Source organism: Cervus canadensis, chromosome 32 (genome assembly GCF_019320065.1).
Source record: "Cervus canadensis isolate Bull #8, Minnesota chromosome 32, ASM1932006v1, whole genome shotgun sequence".
NCBI lineage: Eukaryota > Metazoa > Chordata > Mammalia > Artiodactyla > Cervidae > Cervus > Cervus canadensis.
The window spans coordinates 12925653-12945065 of record NC_057417.1 but is presented as its reverse complement, the minus strand read 5'-3'; the positions used below and the strand labels follow the sequence as shown (position 1 = coordinate 12945065).

At 42.4% G+C, this 19413-nt stretch overlaps 1 protein-coding gene across 5 annotated transcripts in view; it reads right to left on the bottom strand.

Moving 5' to 3' along the window:
- TMC5 (transmembrane channel like 5) overlaps window positions 1–19413 on the bottom strand; it is a 78058-nt gene that overhangs the window by 6531 nt on the left and 52114 nt on the right. For all 5 annotated transcript variants that reach the window (XM_043455747.1, XM_043455750.1, XM_043455751.1 and 2 more), the window contains exons 13-19: window positions 16490–16568; window positions 15138–15235; window positions 12086–12181; window positions 10075–10150; window positions 9769–9902; window positions 4128–4301; window positions 1849–1927 (exon numbers count right to left, since the gene is read on the bottom strand). In XM_043455747.1, coding sequence (XP_043311682.1) covers window positions 1849–1927; window positions 4128–4301; window positions 9769–9902; window positions 10075–10150; window positions 12086–12181; window positions 15138–15235; window positions 16490–16568 — 736 coding nt within the window. The remainder of the gene's footprint in view (window positions 1–1848; window positions 1928–4127; window positions 4302–9768; window positions 9903–10074; window positions 10151–12085; window positions 12182–15137; window positions 15236–16489; window positions 16569–19413) is intronic.

Sequence of the window (19413 nt, the reverse complement as noted above, 5' to 3'; positions counted from 1 at the left end):
AGCAACCAAAGACTCCTGGGATCATGTCAAAAGAACTGAGGAGCTAATTCAAAAGGATTTCCTCTAGCAAAGGATGAGACTATTTTAAGCATGAACAAATGATTACAATTGAAAGATGCCAACATATACTTAAATCTATGAATTCATAATGATAACTTCTCATTGGCCACATTTGGAGGTTCTAGGTTTAGTGAGTTGAATAGTGTCTCTGTTTTTAGTATATGTGCTGCCGGAGCAAGCACAGTGTCTCCGTTTTTAACAGATATGTTTAAGTTATTCTTATTCAAACCCCAACACCTGTGAATATAACTTTATTGGAAATAGAGTCTTTGCAGATGTAATTAAATTAAAGGTTTTTTGTTTTTTTTTTATGAGATCATCGTGTATGAGGATGAACCTTAAATTCAATGAGAAGTCCTTAGGCAACAAGGAGAAACAGACAAAGAGAGAAAAAGAGCCTGTGAAGATGAAGGCAGAGATGGGAGTTATGAAGTTATGCCAAAAAACACAAAGGTTAGTCAGCAGCCACCAGAAAAAATGAGGTAGGGAGGAGACTCTTGCTCTGAGCTTTGGAAGGAAACAACCCTGCTGACAACTTGGCTTTGGACTTCCGGCCTCCAGAAATGTGAGGCAATACATCTCTGCTGTTTTAAGCTGCCACATTTGTGGTACTTTGCTTTGCAGCCCTAGCAAACGAGTACACTGAAGGACCAAATCATCATTTTGAAAACCGGTAAATAAAGGGAGTCATGTATTTAACCTCATCTTTCCTCTCCTGAAGGTATTTGAAGGTGCTCTAACAGTTGATGAGTAAAATTTCTTCTTTTATAGAAGAATTCCAGCTAATAAATGCAGAAGAAAAAAAAATGCAGAAGAAATTCTAGAATTAGAGTACCACTATTTTGCAATCCTTAATGAAATAAATGGACAATGAATAAAAAGGCGTGCATGCATGCTGAGTCACTTCAGTCGTGTCTGACTCTTTGCAACCCTATGGACTATACTCATCAAAGGCTGCTAAATCTATTAGGTGAAAGACTACTGGGAAGCTTTATGGATAGGTTAGCTGACCAAGCATGGACCCACTGATCATTCTTAACATACAAAAAAGGAAACAATCAGACATTTTATGTTATGAGGTAATACCATTAGAAATATTGACTTAAAGCATCACCTATGAATTATTCTGACTAAAAAATTTAATCTGGACTTAATCAGGTCTTTAAATTTCACCATTCATTTACAGGAAATACAAAAAAAAAAAAAACCTATTAAACACCACTGCAGGGTTGAAACTCAGATATATCCAGAATGAGGGAACTGCTGCATATGACAAATGACCCGGTTTCTTCAACAATAAGTGGCAAGAGAAGAGGGAGGTGTGAACAGTTAGAGATTGAAAGAAACATTAAAGACACATCAACCAAATGCAACATGTGACACTTTTCCAGACTTTTTACTTGAGTAATCTTGCTGTAAAAAGACACTAACTGGACAACTGGGGAAATTTGGCCTTTGACTGACTATAAGATGATAGTAAGGTATTATTAATTTTTTTAGGTGTGATGATTGGTACTGTGGTTATTTTTTTTAGTGTGTATCTCTTAGGTGTATGGAAGAGTCTACAGATAAAATGATATAAAGGCTAGGATTTGCTTGAAAATAATCCAGAGATTTATAGCAAAGGGACAGTATAGAGGACATAAGAGTACACAAATGTTGATGGTGGTCAGGGCGGGGTGGTGGGAAGGTTCATTCTACTATTTTCTATATTGGATGATGTTTGAAAAATTTCATTATAGAATGTTAAAGGTGGGCAGGGTAACAAAGGGGTCCAATGGGACTTACGTTAATGATCTGTTCATGGAGCAGTCTTATCATAATCTTCCTTCCCTCTGTGATCTGCCAGTAAAGGTAAGTAATGATTCTGGAAGAGAAGAAAAGAAAGAATGGCAGATGCTCTCTCCAATGCTTTGCAGGAAAGAAAGAATGGCAGACACCCTCTCCAAGGTTTGCAGGCTCCTAATTTCAACTGGGTAGCCACTCATTTAGGAACTCATTTATTTGCTTACAGATGGATGTTGGCCCAGCCAGTGTTCCTGCAAAGTTGTATCTGAGTGACTTAGAGGTTAACTTCATTACAGCAATAGTTCTCAGGATTCTACACATAAATCACCTAAGAGGTGGAGAAGAGACTCCTGCCGTGGCCCCTCCTCAGATCAATTAACTGAGCTTTTTTGAGCACAAGGGCAGGCATCAGTATCTTTCCTTCTTTTTATTGCTTTATTGAGGCATGGTTGACATACTACAAAATGTACTCATTTTGAGTGTAATTCAATGAGTTTTAGTTAATTCATATAGTTATACAAACTTTACCCAATCTAGTTTTCCTTTAATTTTTTTAATTGAGATGGAATTGACATATAACATTAAGGTGTTGATTTGACACATCTATATATTGCAATATGATTACCACCATAGTGTTAGCTAACACTCCCTCATGTCACATGATTATTATTTCTTTTTCTGTGGTGAAAACATTTAACAGTATTTTTATTATTATGTATTTATTTGGGGGCTTCCCTGGTGGCTCATTGGTAAAGAATCTTCTGGTCAAGCAGGAGATCTGAGTTCAATCCCTGGATCCAGACAATCCCCTAGAGAAGGAAATTGCAACCCACTCCAGTATTCTTGCCTGGGAAATCCCATGGACAGAGAAGCCTGATAGGCTACCGTCCCTGGGGGTCACAAAAGAGTCAGACACAACTTAGGGACTAAACAACAACAAACAACAAGTTTATTTATTTTTGACTACGTTAGGTCTTGGTTGCTGCACAAAGGCTTTCTCTCTAGTTGTGGTGCACAAGCTTTTCATTGCAATGGCTTCTCTTGTTGCAGAGTAGGGATTTCAGTAGTTGTGGCACACAGGCTTTGTTGCCCCAAGGCATTTGGAATCTTCCCAGACCAGGGATCAAACCTGTGTCTCCTGAATTGGCAGGCAGATTCCCAACCACTGGACCACGAGGGAAGTCCTTAATAGTATTTTTAACTTATTTTATCTATTTATTTATTGGCCGCATCGCTTGACTTGTGGGATTTCAGTTCTCACACCTGGGACTGAACCTGGGCACAGCAGTGAAAGCCCAGAATCCATACCCCAGGCCACCAGGGAACTCCTGAGCAGTATTTTTTCACGTATATGATTCTAATGTGTAACCAGAGTTTGGGAATATGGACAGTGCTATTCAAACTTCCCTGTGGTACAGACTTCCTGGGATTTTGTTAAAATGCAGATGCTATAGGTCAGGGTAAGGTCTGAGAGTTTGCATTTCTCACAAGCTCCCCAGGGAATTAAAAGTTTGGAAGAGCAAGACAGAAGAACTTCCTATTTTAAGTAAGGGGGCTAAAGGCAAACCAGTGTTGGGAGGGACAGCATGACCAAGAGCTAGGAGACCCAGGCTCCAGCCTCCTCTACAATAAATAGACTCTACAGCATGGGAACTATCCCTGTCTCTGCAAGGCTTCTCACTTCCACCTGTAAGATCCAGGGGTCACTCAATAATTGGCATCGGCTGGCTCCACTAGTCTGTGATGTTGAGTTGTGTCTCTACGTGAGGACAGACAAGTTCAGCCATCAGAATTTGGCTTCTAAAGAGGAGCAGCGGTCAGCAGACCAACTGTTCCTGCAGGAAAAGGAGTCCAGTCTTGGCAGATCTTTCTCTTTTTCACAAGAAGTTAGAAATCATTTTAAAATTTGAAAATGAAAGTATGCTAACCCATATATCCATAACACCCAACCCACTTTAAGATAGTCACAACCTCAGAAAGAATCACACGGTAATTTCCCTAAGCATTCTCACACCCAGTTTTTTTCTTTTTGTTTTCATGTTAATTCTTAAGAGGGGGCAGATCAGGTGTTCCTTTTTTCATAAACAGACCCCAAAAAGGGACAAGATATTAAATAACTTCTAGAAAAATTCAAGGGCAGAGTTGGGATGGCACAGAACACTGAGCTACACTGCAGCCTTCGCCTTCCCACCAAACACCCACCCCGCCCAAGCCTAGCTGCCCGCATGCTGAGTTGATGCGGTGTTTCCCCCTCTAGTTTTCAGAAGAACCCCACTTACAAGACAATGAGGGTGAGGATGAAGAAGAAATGCACGCTCCCGATGAGGTTCTGGTAGATCCAAACAACCCACTCGTAGCTGGAGCTTTCCTTCAGGGTGTCGATCCAGCTGTAGATGGACTCAATGAAGGAGGACAGACCTCGAAACGGACCACAATCAGCCGAAGGTTTCAATCTGATAAAACAAGGGACAGGGGAACATCTCTAGTGCCAGACTCAGGTATAGTTTTTCTAGAATAGCCCAGTCCTTTCTGGGCTCTTAACCTGGAACCAGTGATCCTTACCTGCTCCATCTACATCCCCTTCCAAAGCAAGCCCTCTCTCTCACAGGCCCGGCCAGCGTGTTTTGTCCTTATGACCTTATTCTGAGGACCAGCTTTTGGACAGCAGTATCACTTGATCCAACTGTCACCCATCCAAAGACCAGGCTGTGACCTCAGCCATGTCCTGGCACAAAGAAATGAACTGGGGTGATAGGACTCTCTTCCTTAGGAACTTGAACTAAGAAATACGAAGAGGGGAGGCTGTAATCTAGGGAAGCTAGAGCTGTAATAATGGCCACATGAAGTCAGTTGTGAACAAGCAGAAACTAGAAGAACTAGTTAGGAAGAGAGAAAAGAAAGGCAACACGGTGAGACAGCTGAGAACATCACGTAAGAGAGGAGCCTGCCCTGAAGATGCCGAGTTCCAGTTCTACAAGTATTCTAAAAAGTCAAGTGCTCAGGGCTGGTGCCCTGGGAAGACCCAGAGGGATGGGATGGGGAGGGAGGCGGGAGGGGGGATCGGGATGGGGAACACATGTAAATCCATGGCTGATTCATGTCATGCATGGCAAAAACCACTACAATATTGTAAAGTAATTAGCCTCCAACTAATAAAAATAAATGAAAAAAAACTTTTTCTAAAAGTCAACTCCCTTGTGCATTCATTTGCTCATTCATTTGACATAGGCCCACTGCACTTGTAACTGAGGCAGAAGATAGATGGGCTCCATGCTAGACATTTACAACTAGCCTCCTGTTTATATTTCTTGAGGCAAGACACAGATGGGCTCCAGGTGAGACATTTACACTCAGCCTTCTGTTTACACATCCAGATAGAAATAACAACAGCAACAGGGTAAATAGCTGGACTTTGTCTCCAGTGGATACTTTAAGAGAACAATAATGGTAAGGGTTGGAAAAGAAAATGTCAACCCAACTCCAGTACTCTCACCTGGAGAATCCCCATGGACAGAGGAGCCTGGCGGGCTACAGTCCACGGGATCCCGAAAGAGTAGGACACGACTGAAGTGACTTAGCACACACACAATGGCAAAGGCAGAGATGAGCTGAGTCTTGCCCAGATAAAAGATAAAGAGACCACATTTTCTCATTCTTGAGGTCAAGGAGACCTCCCCAACCACACATGTACAGAAGGCTCCTTGGGGTTGAAAAGGAGGGGGCACCACCCCATAATAGGTGATGCTAAGCCTCCCACAGGCCTCTGTGCTGGAATCTATCTTGCCTAAAAGGTGCGCACGCACGTTGGGGAAAGTCCCAGGGCAGGTGAGGTATGGAAAAAGAAACAAGATAATTGGCCAAAGGTAAACAAAGACCCAGAAAAAATGCCCTATATAAATGATTTAACCTCTTTACCGGAGGAAGCGCACACCCTTTCTCTCCATGTATGTATCTCTGCCTGCCTTTATCTTAAATTTAAAAAAATTGTTTCTCTGTGTGCGCTCCCACTTACTGTACTGCATCTCTAATAATAAACTTTGTACAGTTTTTTGGTAGAAAAAAACTGTATTTTTACAGTTTTTGCCTCCTTAAAACATTCTTGCTTTCAAGCAAGACAAAAGCCGGGAACTTTGCTTCTAGCCTCTAGCCCTTGCTGGTCTAGCAGCTAGGATTCCTGCTTTTCACCCAGGCTACCCAGGTTCGATTCCTGGGCAGGGAACTAAGATCCTGCTTCAAGTCACCACTCACTGCTGTCTCCTCGAGATCAGTAGCAGGCACTGTGCTAGATACTAAGCTCTCGCGAACCCACAGTAAACAGGGCAGACATGATACCTGCCCTCCCAGGTTCTAATGGGAAAGATGGTCGATCAGTGAGTGTACAATTAAACAAAGATCCAAAGTCATTTCTGGCGTGAACTAGGAAATGAAGAAAGGAAACCGCCCTGAGAGAGAAAGGGAGGAGAAGGGAATGCACAGAAGATGGGGATGGTCATGAAGGTCAGATCTCCAACAGGACTTTTGAGCTGAGAGAGGAGAGAAGGTCAAGCAAAGAGAGCAGGGAGACCGCTTCAAAGAGATGACCCTGAACAGACTGGGAGGCTGGGGAAGGATGCAGCCATGGGAAGTGAGGTTGCAGGGGTAAGAGGGAGCCTGACCAGACGGGGCCTTTCAGTTCATCAGAGGAAGTTCTGTTCTCTGTGTGGAGACCAGGCTTCTCCCCAGCTGGGAACGTGTGGGACCCGGAGGAAGCGAGGGGTCTGTGCCAGTCAAGACGCGGCACCTGACAGGTGGTGATCAAACTCGGATGTATTCCTCCCTTGGTCAAAGCATCTGTTGGTTACCAAGGGAACTTGGGCTAAACACTGAATGAAGCTTGTCTTTTTATTCCGATCTGTAACATCTGGGGCCTCACTAATGCTAGAGAGACTGCCTTTCCCAGGGCTAGCCTACAAAGCACGTCTTTCACATGCAAACCAATGAGTCCCGAGCCCACGTCCCACCCCACCTCCTCTGTCAAGCTCTCACACTCTGGGCCATTGTTCCTCTGCCCCCACCACCCCAGCGCCAGGACCAGACAACCCCAGATGGCCCCTACACCCCAGAGCCCGATGAGATTATTCACATTTGCCCCTCCTAAGCCTGTTGACCCTGCCTTGCCCTCTCCTCCCACTGAAACCACAGTAAAGACTTCTGCCCACATTTACTACTCTCTCTCTCTCTGCCTCTGACAGACGCCGGTGTCTCCTCCCCACGTGGCCCCCATGGTGAGACAGGTCCCCTCCTTTTGGGGTCTGTATTTGTTGTTGCTGTTGTTCAATGGCTTGGCCACATCCGATTCTTTGCAACCCCATGGACTGCAGCACACCAGGCTTCCCTGTCCTTCATTATCTCCTGGAGTCTGCTCAAACTCATGTCCATTGAGTCAGTGATGCCAGCCAACCATCTCATCCTCTGTCGTCCCCTTCTCCTGCCTTCAATCTTTCCCAGCATCAGAGTCTTTTCCAATGAGTTGGCTCTTCACATCAGGCAGCCAAAATATTGGAGCTTCTGCTTAAGCATCAGTCCTTCCAATGAATATTCAGAGTTGATTTCCTTTAGGATTGACTGGTTTGACTCTTTGCCATCCAGTCAGTCAGTTTGGTTGTTCAGTCATGTCCAACTCTTTGCAATCCCATGGACTGCAGCACGCCAGGCTTCCCTGTCCTTCATTATCTCCTGGAGTCTGCTCAAACTCATGTCCATTGAGTCAGTAATGCCATCCAACCATCTCATCCTCTGTCAGCCCCTTCTCCTCCTGCCTTCAATCTTTCGCAGCAACAAGGTCTTTACCAACGAGTTAGTTCTTCGCATCAGGTGGCTAAAGTATTGGAGATTCAGCTCCAGCATCAGTCCTTCCAATGAATATTGGGGACTGATCTCCTTTAGGATGGACTGTTTTGATCTCCTTCCAGGCCAAGGGACTCATTGTTTGCTGTCTAAACAATGGAAACAGTGAGAGACTTTATTTTGGGGGGGAGAGGCTCCAAAATCACTGCAGACGGTGACTGCAGCCATGAGATTAAAAGATGCTTGCTCTTTGGAAGAAAAGCGATGACAAAACTAGACAGCATATTAAAAAGCAGAGACATTACTTTGCCGACAAAGGTCCGTCTAGTCAAAGCTATGGGTTTTCCAGTAGTCACGTATGGATGTGAGAGTTGGACTATAAAGAAAGCTGAACACTGAAAAATTGATGCTTTTGAACTGTGGTGTTGGAGAAGACTCTTGAGAGTCCCTTGGACAGCAAGATCAAACCAGTCAATCCTAAAGGAAATCAGTCCTGAATAATCATTGGAAGGACTGATGCTGAAGTTGAAACTCCAATACTTTGGCCACCTGATGGGAAGAACTGACTCATTGGTAAAGACCTCGATGCTGGGAAAGATTGAAGGCAAGAGGAGAAGGGGATGACAGCGGATGAAATGCCTGGATGGCATCACTGACCTGATGGACATTAGTTTGAGCAAGCTCTGAAAGTTGGTGATGGACAGCGAAGCCTCACGTGCTGCAGTCTGTCGGGTCGCAAGGAGTCGGACACGACTGAGCAACTGAACTGGACTGAACTGAGGTTGGTTATAGCTCTCATCAAGAAAATGAAAGTGAGGTTGGAGGGGTAAGAAGAGGCCTGACCAGACGGGCCTTTCAGTTCATTAGAGGACATTCTGTTCTCTCTGTGGTGACTTGGCTTCTCCCCAGCTGGGAACCTGCACAACCTGGAGGAAGTGAGGGGGCTGTGCCAGTCAAAACTGGGCACCTGACAGGTGGTGACCAAACTCAGATGTATTAATCCCTAGGTCATAGCATCTGTTGGTTACCAAGGGAACTTGGTGTGCAGATGACACCACCCTAGTGGCAGAAAGAGAGAGGCTGTCCAAGAGACTCTCAAGAGTCTTCTCCAGCACCACAGTTCAAAATCATCAATTCTTCAGTGTTCAGCCTTCTTTATGGTCCAACTCCCACATCCATACATGACTACTGGAAAAGTCATAGCTTTGACTATATGGACTTTTGTCTGCTTTTTAATATGCTCTCTAGGTTGGTCATAGCTTTTCTTCTAAGGAGCAGCTGTCTTCTAATTTCATGGCTGCAGTCACCATCTGCAGTGATTTTGGAGCCCAAGAAAATAAAGTCTCTCACTGTTTCCATTGTTTCCCCATCTATTTGCCATGAAGTGATGGGACTAGATGCCATGATCTTAGTTTTCTGAATGCTGAGTTTTAAGCCAACTTTTTCACTCTCCTCTTTCACTTTCATCAAGAGACTCTTTAGTCCTCTTTCTGCCATAAGGGTGATGTCATCTGCCTATTTGAAGTTATTGATATTTCTCCTGGCAGTCTTGATTCCAGCTTGTGCTTCATCCAGCCCAGTGTTTCTCATGATGTACTCTGCATGAAGTATCTAAAGTAGTCCAAATCATAGAAACAAAGTAGAAAGTGCTGGGAGGACAGAGGAGGGGAGAGGGAAATTTACAGAGTATGGCAGGTATAGACTTTCAATTTCACAAGATGAAGAAGTTCCAGAAACCTGTTGCTAAACGATGTGAAATACTTAACTCTACTGAACTACACACTTTTACATAAGATGGCTAAGATTCCAGCTTGTGATTCATCCAGTCCAGCATTTCATATGATGTACTCTGCATATAATTTAAATAAGCAAGGTGACAATATATAGCCTTGATGGACTCCTTTCCCAATTTTGAACCAGTTCGTTGTTCCATGTCTGGTTCTAACTGTTGCTTCTTTTTTTTTTAACTGTTGCTTCTTGACCAATTATTTTTTCAGTGATAGTTGTCTTCTGCTCTGTTGGTCTCACTATACCTGAAGAATGATAAAACCTACATTTTAAAACACCCCCGCCTCCAAGGCTGCCATCTCCTACCTCCAGATGGTGATGGCCAGGGTGCACAGGACCCCAGTGAAGGATGGGAAGAAGAGCAGAAAGATGAAGAAAGTCATCATCTGCGAAGCCCGCCATGCTTTGCTCGGAGGCTGGAAATTCATCATCAGGCTGATCTGAAGAAAGAGATGCAGTCACCTCCCTTGTGCAGCCAGAGGAGCAGGACAAGGGGACCCTAGCTAGACACCAGTTCCCTGATACCCTTCCCAGGTCCCCCACCCCATTCCAACCACCACTGGGTCATATGGGACAGCAAAGCCAATCGGTTCCAATTTCAGACTGACTCACATTTTTGACGTAAAACATGATGAAAAGAGTAATCATTTGGATAAAGGGCAGCAGAGGACAGAAGAAGGTTCCAATCCTATGAGAGAGTGGGGATGAGCATCAGAGATCAGGGAAGGTGCAGGGAATGGGTTAAGGACGGGTGTGGGGAGAAGGGCGAGGGTGTTACGGGCTGCAGTGTGTCCCCTCCAAACCCATGTGTTGAAGTTGTAACCCCAACACCTGAGAACGTGTTTGGAGATAGGGCCTTGAGAGAGATAATCAAGGTAAAATGAGGTCACTAACCTCATGTGGGCCCTAACAGACACACAGAGGGAAGAAGACCATGTGAGGGTACAGGGTGAAGGCGCCATCTTCAGGCCAAGGATGGAGGCCTCAGACGAAGTCAACCCTGCCAATACCTCGATCTTGGATTTCAAGCCTCCAGAATTGTGAGAAAATAAATTTGTGCGGTTTATTATTTAATAAATAGCCACCATTTATTAAAGTTATTAATAAATAAGTACCTGTGGTACTTTATTATCAAAGCCCTAGAAAACTCATACAGAAGGGGACTGCTTCCAACACGGCAACCCGGCAAATCCCTACCATATCCAGAATCCACAGTTCTGGGAAAGAGATTCTGCAGAGAACGTTACCCACACGGCCATTAGTTAAACCCCCAGATGGCCTTTGGGCAGCCCTCACCCAGGTGTCCCAAATGCTGGATGTGAACTCCACCTCCTCATCTGGCATTCGAGAAGGCCTGACATCCTGCCAGGACAGGCATTAAACTGCATTGTTACAAATGAGAAGGGCCCTCACTCTTTAACTCTCCCCAGTGCTGCTGAGGCCCAAAGAAAATCTCAGCTTGGGTACTAATGTCTTTAAGTCCTAACACTTGCCAACCTCCTTAAAAAAAAAAAAAAAAAAGAGGCAGTTTTTAGATTGAGAGCCTTGATAGCAGCATCTAGCTAGAATTTTACTTTTTATGATGGGTTTGATTTTATTTTTCAAATGACTTGCAATTTAAGTCAAACGATATGATTTCCCATTGATGATGATAAAATAAAGACTCATGAAAATGTATTCAAGTTTATAAAAAGCACTCAACATAAAAGAGAATATGAAGTTAAAAACAGTCCAGTGATAGACAAGCCAAACAAAATAGGAAGGCTGGTTAAGATGGTAAATTTTAGATTATGTGTTTTGTACTACAAATTTAAAAAAAGAGCCCTTAAAAGGATAACAACAGTCATATAATATCCCTACCTATAAACATTTCTGAGTCAGTTACTCGCCAAGCACTTAATGCACGCATTTTCTCACTTAATCCTCACCAAAATTCTATAACATAGATGCTACTATTTCCCCCATTAACAGATTAGAAAACTAAGGTTTAGAGAGCGTTTATGTATAACTTGCCCAGTGGCATCCTGTTCACTGGGTAAAAGGACTTTGTAAACTGTCCAGCAGCCAGTAGCGTCCTGGCAGTAAGCAAATGCACCACCTAAACGACATAAAGAAAAAGTCTTCACCACCTCCGAAAATAAACTCATTGACATTACTGAGTTATTTGCAGAGAGCCAAATCACCCAGGGCAACTTTAAAGAGTTGGAAAATAAGGCGCTTTACAGTTGTATGGCCTATTTGAGATTGCAGAGCAGATTTCTCATATCACCTGACTTAATCGTCAACTAAGTCGAAGGCAGCTCTTATTATGTGCGTTTGACAGATGAGGAGACTGAGGCTCAGAGAAGTTCAGTGACCTCAATGAGTAGAAGAGCCAGCCCCACAGTCCAAGTTTATCCAGATTGCCCTTCAGGTTGGGGTCCCTGCTCCGTGTCAATTCTTGGCTGAAATCCTCATAAAGGAAGAGAATATTCTGGGACATGAATGCAAGGTCCTCAGACTGGCTAGATTTGGTATCACCTGTGCAGCTTTGAAAAACAACAGATTCTGGGCATTGCCACCAAAACTCCAAGTTCACAGTCAGGTGAGAACCACTGAGCAAACCAAAGATTTCAAAACTTACCACACCAGAGTTTGTGCATAGATGAGTTCTAACACATTTCTGGCAATGTCAAACTCCGGTAAGCCAAGACTTGTGATAAGCCGCATCCCAATGATTCTGTGAAAATATGATAAAGTTAATACACAAACTATCAGCTGCCTCCTTCAAAAAATTCCCCACAATCAACAAAGGAGGACAAACTTTCACCAGTTTGGAATGAAGTTATGACTACCCTTGCAAGTTTTTGAAAAGTTCCAAGTATGCGCATGTTTTAGAAGAAATAATTGAGGGAATCAAGGGAAAATGGAATTAACACAAATTAACACAAAGGATTCAAGTGGAGATACTGCTAAAGTGGTTCTAGAGAACATTATTTAAATTATCCCACCTACTACTTAAACAGATAACTAATTATTAATAGGTTTACTAAAATAGGTATTTGCCGGGGTCCAGCCCCAGCAGGATCCAGGGGAACCCCCAGGATGAATGGCGTCGGCGAGAGAAGACACGAAAGACCAGCCTTGATAGGGCCAAATCTGCGAGGGAGAGAGAGAGAAAGAGAGAAAGAGAGAGAGAGAGAGAGAGAGAGAGAGGCCAGACCAAGATATGCAGCAGAGTCTGGCAGTTGCTTTATTTTTCACCGTAGCCTTTATACCCTAAGTCGGTATATTTCTAAGGGGCAGATAAGCATACAGACTTAGTTTACAACATTATATCAGCTTGTCCTTCACGAAACCAGGTGTGCTCTGTATATTTTTGTTTATGAGAGTCTTTTCCATAGATTCTTTGTACATTATCTTCTGGCCTTGGGCTTAGCAGAAAACAGAAAAGTGGCAGTCTCATGATACAGCAGGTTGCAACATAATAGAAATACAATCCTGTTAACATAAAAGTCAGTCTTTTTGCAGAAATTCTCAGCTAAATTTATCTAAAAAATTTAGCACACAAAGACTATGCGGCTCTGGTGAGGCAGCCCCTGTTTAGCACTCCTGGTTAAAATTAACAATTATCTTATTGTTTTTACACTAGGGCTAAACTCTTATTTTTCTAGATCTCCAACTATATTAACAATAGTTTCCACTGCACAACCTCAGCACATTAACATCAATCAAACGTTGATCGAATAACCACTTACAAAACAATATTTTTTGTATTCTCTAATAGGGCTTCCTCACCCCCCAAAGGGCTCTGTGCCTATTAGGGCCTTTTTTATGGTTAATCTCTATGTATAATATCTTTTGGCCTTCAGGCCTGTTGACATTTTATGGCTTGCACCTGGTGCAACTTTAAGCAACTTCAGTAGCCGACCCTGTCTTTTTTGTGGTTAATCTATTTTCTTTCTATTAGGTGTCATCTCCATGGGAACTAGATAGGATTACATTTTTACAGAACAGAAATGCAAAGGATTGCAAAAACAGCAGATATGGCACAAAACAGGCTCTTAGTCTAAAAGTTAATTACCTGCAAGAAGTCACCAGCTAACCTCTATCTAAACCATTTTCTATTAGGCACATTTGTGGCTATAATATTTGTGGGGCTTTTCTCACCCCGCGGAGGGACCCATGCTTAATAGTTTCTTTTGTTAGCGTACTGTGCTTAGGATGTTTGGAACAATCATGAGCATTTTTTGCAATGAGAGCACACATTTATCAAACAAGCCAGAATGCCAGCAAAAGGGTTTGAATTGAAGCATTTCCTTCATCCCTGGCCCCTTCATAGGGTACCAGCGTCCAGGAGATTTATTAATTAGGGTTTTAAGTTGGTCCTCATTCAACGAAAGAGGAGGAGGAGAACTCTCGGCAGGCAACATAAGAATCTGTAACAGGGCAAACAAGAACAGCAGAAAAAGGGGGGAGGATACAGGGTAGGGTAGAGGCCGAGGCCAACCTGGAGGGTCCCTTATCCTAGACAGCCTTGCCTGCCAGGTATTTTCTTCATGACCTCGTCACGGGCGGGACCTCCCATAGTGGCTCCCGGCAGGTATTATTTAAATGAGATTATTTAAATTACCCCACCTATTATCTTCTTTATACCACTGTTTGCTTTTAAATCTTTATTTCTTTTAAACCTTTATTTTAATATAGTTTAAATCTATATTTAAACTTGCGCCTCTCAACCCAAATAAACTAAAAAATTCTCAACTTTCAGTTACTGCTATTGAGTTAATGGTGTTTCCCTGTTTCTAAATCCACAAGGAGGAAACCTAGGTCGCCATTTATTCTGAAGACAGTTGAGACCACTTTGATTTTTTTTCATACAGAAGAATTGCCCCAAAAAAACCTGCTATAAAAGACAAACAAAATAACAACAACAAAAACTTTCTCACCTTTATGTCCAGACTCTGGACAGAGGCTGAACTAAACGTGAGTTAGGGGAGACTGAGGAAATTTGGCATTCAACCCACTGAGGAAGGAATCAGCATTACATCATGCCATCTTATTACCATGGCAGCTTGTGAAATACATAAATGTCTATTAGGAATGAGATGCTCATAATATTATTATAAAATAAATGCATAAATAAATGAGGACCATACATGAGCCAATGATGATATTGCCCCAATCCTGCACACTTGGGGTCTAAATTAAAAATTAACGCATTAATTAAATTCAGTGAAAACAATGAGATAAATCTATAGGTACAAACATGGAAAGATGACAAGGAATTCTCACTATACAAACTCCATAGCAGTTTTGCAACTTAGCATGCACACATGCACACACACACAAAACAGGATGTGCACAGAAAATCTGGAAGAATATACATACACTAGAAGGCTAAAATGATCTATGGTAGATACGATTTCAAATGACTCACTTTCTGTGTTTCATTTATAGAACTTTCTTTCTTAGGAGCTTATAAAGGGCCGGTTGAACTAAATGAACTTTGACAACAGAACTGTCAAGGTGAAATTTCAGTTAATTCAGAAGAAAACAATATTCCTAAGGACAATAGGCAGACTTAGGACAGTGTACACTTAGAATACAGAAGGGACCCATACTTCCTGCTCAGCCAATGCTGAGCTCTGGTTACAACGGCAGGTACTAATTACTCAAGACAGACAAATATTTACCTTCTCAGAAACTCCCCCAGGAAGGAATCAGCTAAAGAGAACACAAAATCCATCAGAAGGAGTCGGTAGATTTCTTGGCCAATGAGGGTTTCCCAACACTGGAAAGCAAAGGCAAACAAGAGTTGGGATGTGGGAGGAGGCTGTTGCCATCTGTTCCTGCCCCACCCCCCCCCCCACCGTCTCATAAGAATGGAGTTGGCAGCTTAGTTTGATCGAGCCTTGGAGTGAGCAGAAAATCAGACCCACTCCCATCAGAAATGCATCTCTAGGCTGAGTTTATTTTTGAATGTTTATTATCTTTCTGTGTGCCTTCTTCCTCTATTAAGGCTTGCCCTCCTCATGTACCCAGACTTTCCCATCTCACTACCTCTCCTCCTTAACACTTCTCATCTTTGTCCTATGCCCTCTGGATCCTGTTTTTTTAAGCCAGGAAGAGCAGGAGGTATCAATGGCTAATAATGCCTCCATTCCTTTTGCTTATTAACCCTGTGAAAAATCAATATCTTTTAAATTTTTTTTAAGTTTTACTTTTATTTATACTTTCTCTGACATGTTTATTTTCTTTATGTATATTGAAGCTTCTGATTTATATCTTTTTTTCTCTGTCTAAAGGACTTCTTTAAACCTTTCTTGTTTGGAAGTTCTGCTGAAAATGATTTCCCGCAGTATTTGTCTTTCTGAGAAAGTCTTTATTTCTGTTTCACTTTTGAGGGATAATTTAACCAGATATGGAAATCTTGATTGGTGTGTTTTTTATTTCAACACTTAAGAATTGTCCTAGACCCTCAAAAAATAATTTTGAGTACTATGAAAAGTAACCCCTGCATTTTCCTATTCTTTATCCTCTATAGTTAAAGTTTTAAAAAAATATTCTAGGTTTTTTAAGGCTTGCTGTTTGTTGTTAGTTTTCTGTGATGCTATCTGGTGTGCCAAGTTGGAGTTTTTTTAATTTTTAATTTAATTTACTTCTTTCTTTGGGTGTTCTCTTGCTCAGGGTTCTTTAAGCTTCCTGTTTCTACGGTTTTCGGACTTTCAATAATTTTAAAATAATTTGAATCTTCTTGATTAAGAAAGTGGCCTAGAGGTGTAGCAGATTGGCACAAACAAGAAGGTTGAAATGGTTAGTTTTTGGAGTTAGTTACTTCTGTAGGAAGTCCAAGGATGGATGAAGGATGGAAGGGTGAATGGATGGATGGATGGATAGATGAATCGAGGGGTAAGTAGACGGACAGATGGTTGGGAAAAAGTAACATGGTATCTACTGTAACATCATAGGCAGAAACCGTGGAGAAACTCACTTCCTCCCTGATGGTCAAAGCCAGGCTGAAAGCCAAACGGCACAGAAATCTTACCTCTTCACTATTCAGGGCCACAATGTTGAGCCAATAGTAACACAGAATTCCAATGATTGATATTTTCAGAAAGATATTTCTAAAAAATGAAGAGAAAACAACTATCATTACTTGCATGGCCGTCATGGGAGATGTTTGCTAGTATTTCATTTGGGGCACATGGTTGGATGGAAGTTCCTGCCCCCTGTGGTTATGCGCTTTGAGTTGCTCAGTTGTGACCAACTCTTTGCGACCCCGTGGACTGCAGCCCACCAGGTTCCTCTGTCCATGGGGATTCTCCAGGCAAGAATACTGGAGTGGGTTGCCATTTTCTCCTCCAGGGGATCTTCCCAACCCAAGGATTGAACCCAGGTCTCCCATGTTGCAGGCAGATTCTTTACTCTCTGAGCCACCAGGGAAGCCCCCTGTGGTTGGGGAGGGGGTGCATATGGCTAGTCCTGGCAAATGAGCTGTGAGCATAAACAATGCGTGTCACCCTGTGTCACTTCTAGACTAGAGTATTTTTTTTTAAATTTTTTTATTAGTTGGAGGCTAATTACTTCACATAGACTAGAGTATTTAAATGCCAGTGAGACTTACCATCTTCCCTCCAGAATGACAATTAGCCTGAATCCCTGAGTAACTAACATAAGCAGAATTTCCCTGCCAATCCACAAGGGCGTGCAACATGAACAAGAAATAAATACTTGTGGTCTAAACCACTGTGAGTGTGGAGTGGGGATGGGGGTTGCACGGATGTTTGTTACCACAGTTTAACCTTGTTTATTCTGACTGATACACTCTCTTTTGGGCATATTCAAACTATCTGATTTCACTTCTCACTGTAATAGTAGTACACATACATACTATTCGTCAGGTGCCACCAGGGACAGTAAACATGCTACACACTTTATCGAATCATCCCTCTTAATCATTCCAGCTCTATCATCAGGTAGATAGTATTTTATACCTGTCTTACTGATGAGGAAACTGAAGCACAGAGAGATGAAATAACTTGTACAAGATCACACGGATTGCTTAGGGGCATGACAAAGGTTGAAAACAAGGACCACCTGATTTAACAGCCTGAGTTCTTAAACCTAGTCACTTTGCCTAAATCAATAACCGCTAGTTTTAAGAGGTCTTCAGCATTGATGTGCCAAGAACCATGTACCACTACACCAGTCGTTTTCAAAGTATAGTCCCCAGACCAGCACTATCATCTGGAATCTTGTTAGAAAGGCAAATTTTCTGGCCCTCTCCCAGATCTTCTGAATCAGACACTCTGGTATAGGGCCCAGCAATCCCTCCAGGCAATTCTGGTGCAGGTTAAATGTTGAGAACCATTAGACAAAACAACACAGTGAAGGAAGGGACAGGATTTGCCTTTTTCAACACTAGATCCCAAATCTCTTACCCATGCCTAGCCTCTAGTAGACTCTCAATATCTACTGGATTAATGCCTTACTGTACAGTGATATTATCATTTATGATAAAAAATATGCATTTGGTCTTCTTGTCCTTTTCTGGCACTGAGCTCCTAAAACCTTTGGAACTTCCTAATTGAGGAGAGCTATCAAGGTGTCTTTTGTTATATTAATGTGACTGTTGGGAAGCCCCTACGTCTACTAAGGTAAGGGCCTGACATCCCAAGATCTACTCTAAAATAACATCTTATCTTCTCTCACAAAAGGAGGACATTGTAAGTAGGATACGTTTAACAGACCCTGGTGAGCAGAGAAGCCAGTGTACTGCTGAACTGTACACTGAATATGGTTTAAATTTTTTTTAAACCACAATAAAAAAATATCCCAATTGTTTCTAACCATTGACAGGAGGTACCCAGAGGTGTAGTGTGGGTAGAAAGGAAGACTTTCTAAAATTTTTTTTCTTCAGGAAAATAATACTTGTATCTATATGTGCTCAGTGGCTCTGTCATGTCCGACTCTGCAACCCTAAGAGCTGTAGCCCATCCGGCTCCTCCATCCATGGAAATTTCCAGGCAAGAATATACTGGAGTGGAGTGCCATTTCCTACATGCCCTTGAGGAAAGGCGTGGCAACCCACTCCAGTATCCTTGCCTGGAGAATCCCATGGACAGAGAAGCCTGATGGGCTACAATCCATAGGGTTGCAAAGAGTCAGACATGAATATGGTGACTTAGCACGCACACGTCATCTTCTATTCCTTACGTTTCATAGCTCTTCAAATAAAAATGAACTCTGGACCTATCTATCTAATACATATATAGATAACTCTAAACATTAACTTGAAGTCAGTCAACATTTTCTGTGAAGGGCCAGACAGTTAATATTTTTGGCCTTGCAAACCATACAGTTTGTGTCCCAATTCTGCAGTTGTAGCAGGAAAGGAGTCATAGACGATATGTCACCAGTGGACAAGGTTGCATTCCAATGAGACTTGATTTATGAAAACGGGAGGCAGGCTGGGCCTGCAGGCTGTTGTTTGCTAACTCCTGATCTAAAATAACAAGTATGTGTGTGTGTGTGTGTGTATGTGTGTGTTTTAAAAATATGCTTGTTACAAATTTAAGGGTAATAGAAAGGTTTAAGATTTGTATGAAGAAACTATAAGCATAAACATAAGTATAGATGTGCTATTCCAGGAAGAAGGAATGGCCAGTGGAAAGGTGCTGAGCTGGGCATACAGTTTGTGGACAATGAGAAGGCGAGTGAGGCTGGGGTCACTGAGGAAGGGGAAAGAGGTAGAAAATAAAACTGAAGAACTGACCAGGAGCCAGATCTCAGAGGCAATGGTAAAGTAAGGACTCTGAAATTGATCAGTACAAAAAAGTCAATCTGGTAGTTCAGCCTCATCACTATAAACACCACCATAACCAGGAAATGGTCAGGGTACTAGCCAAGAAGAAGCAATAAAGAAAACAATTTAGGTAGCTCTATACTTTTTCAAGACTGTGGGGTCAC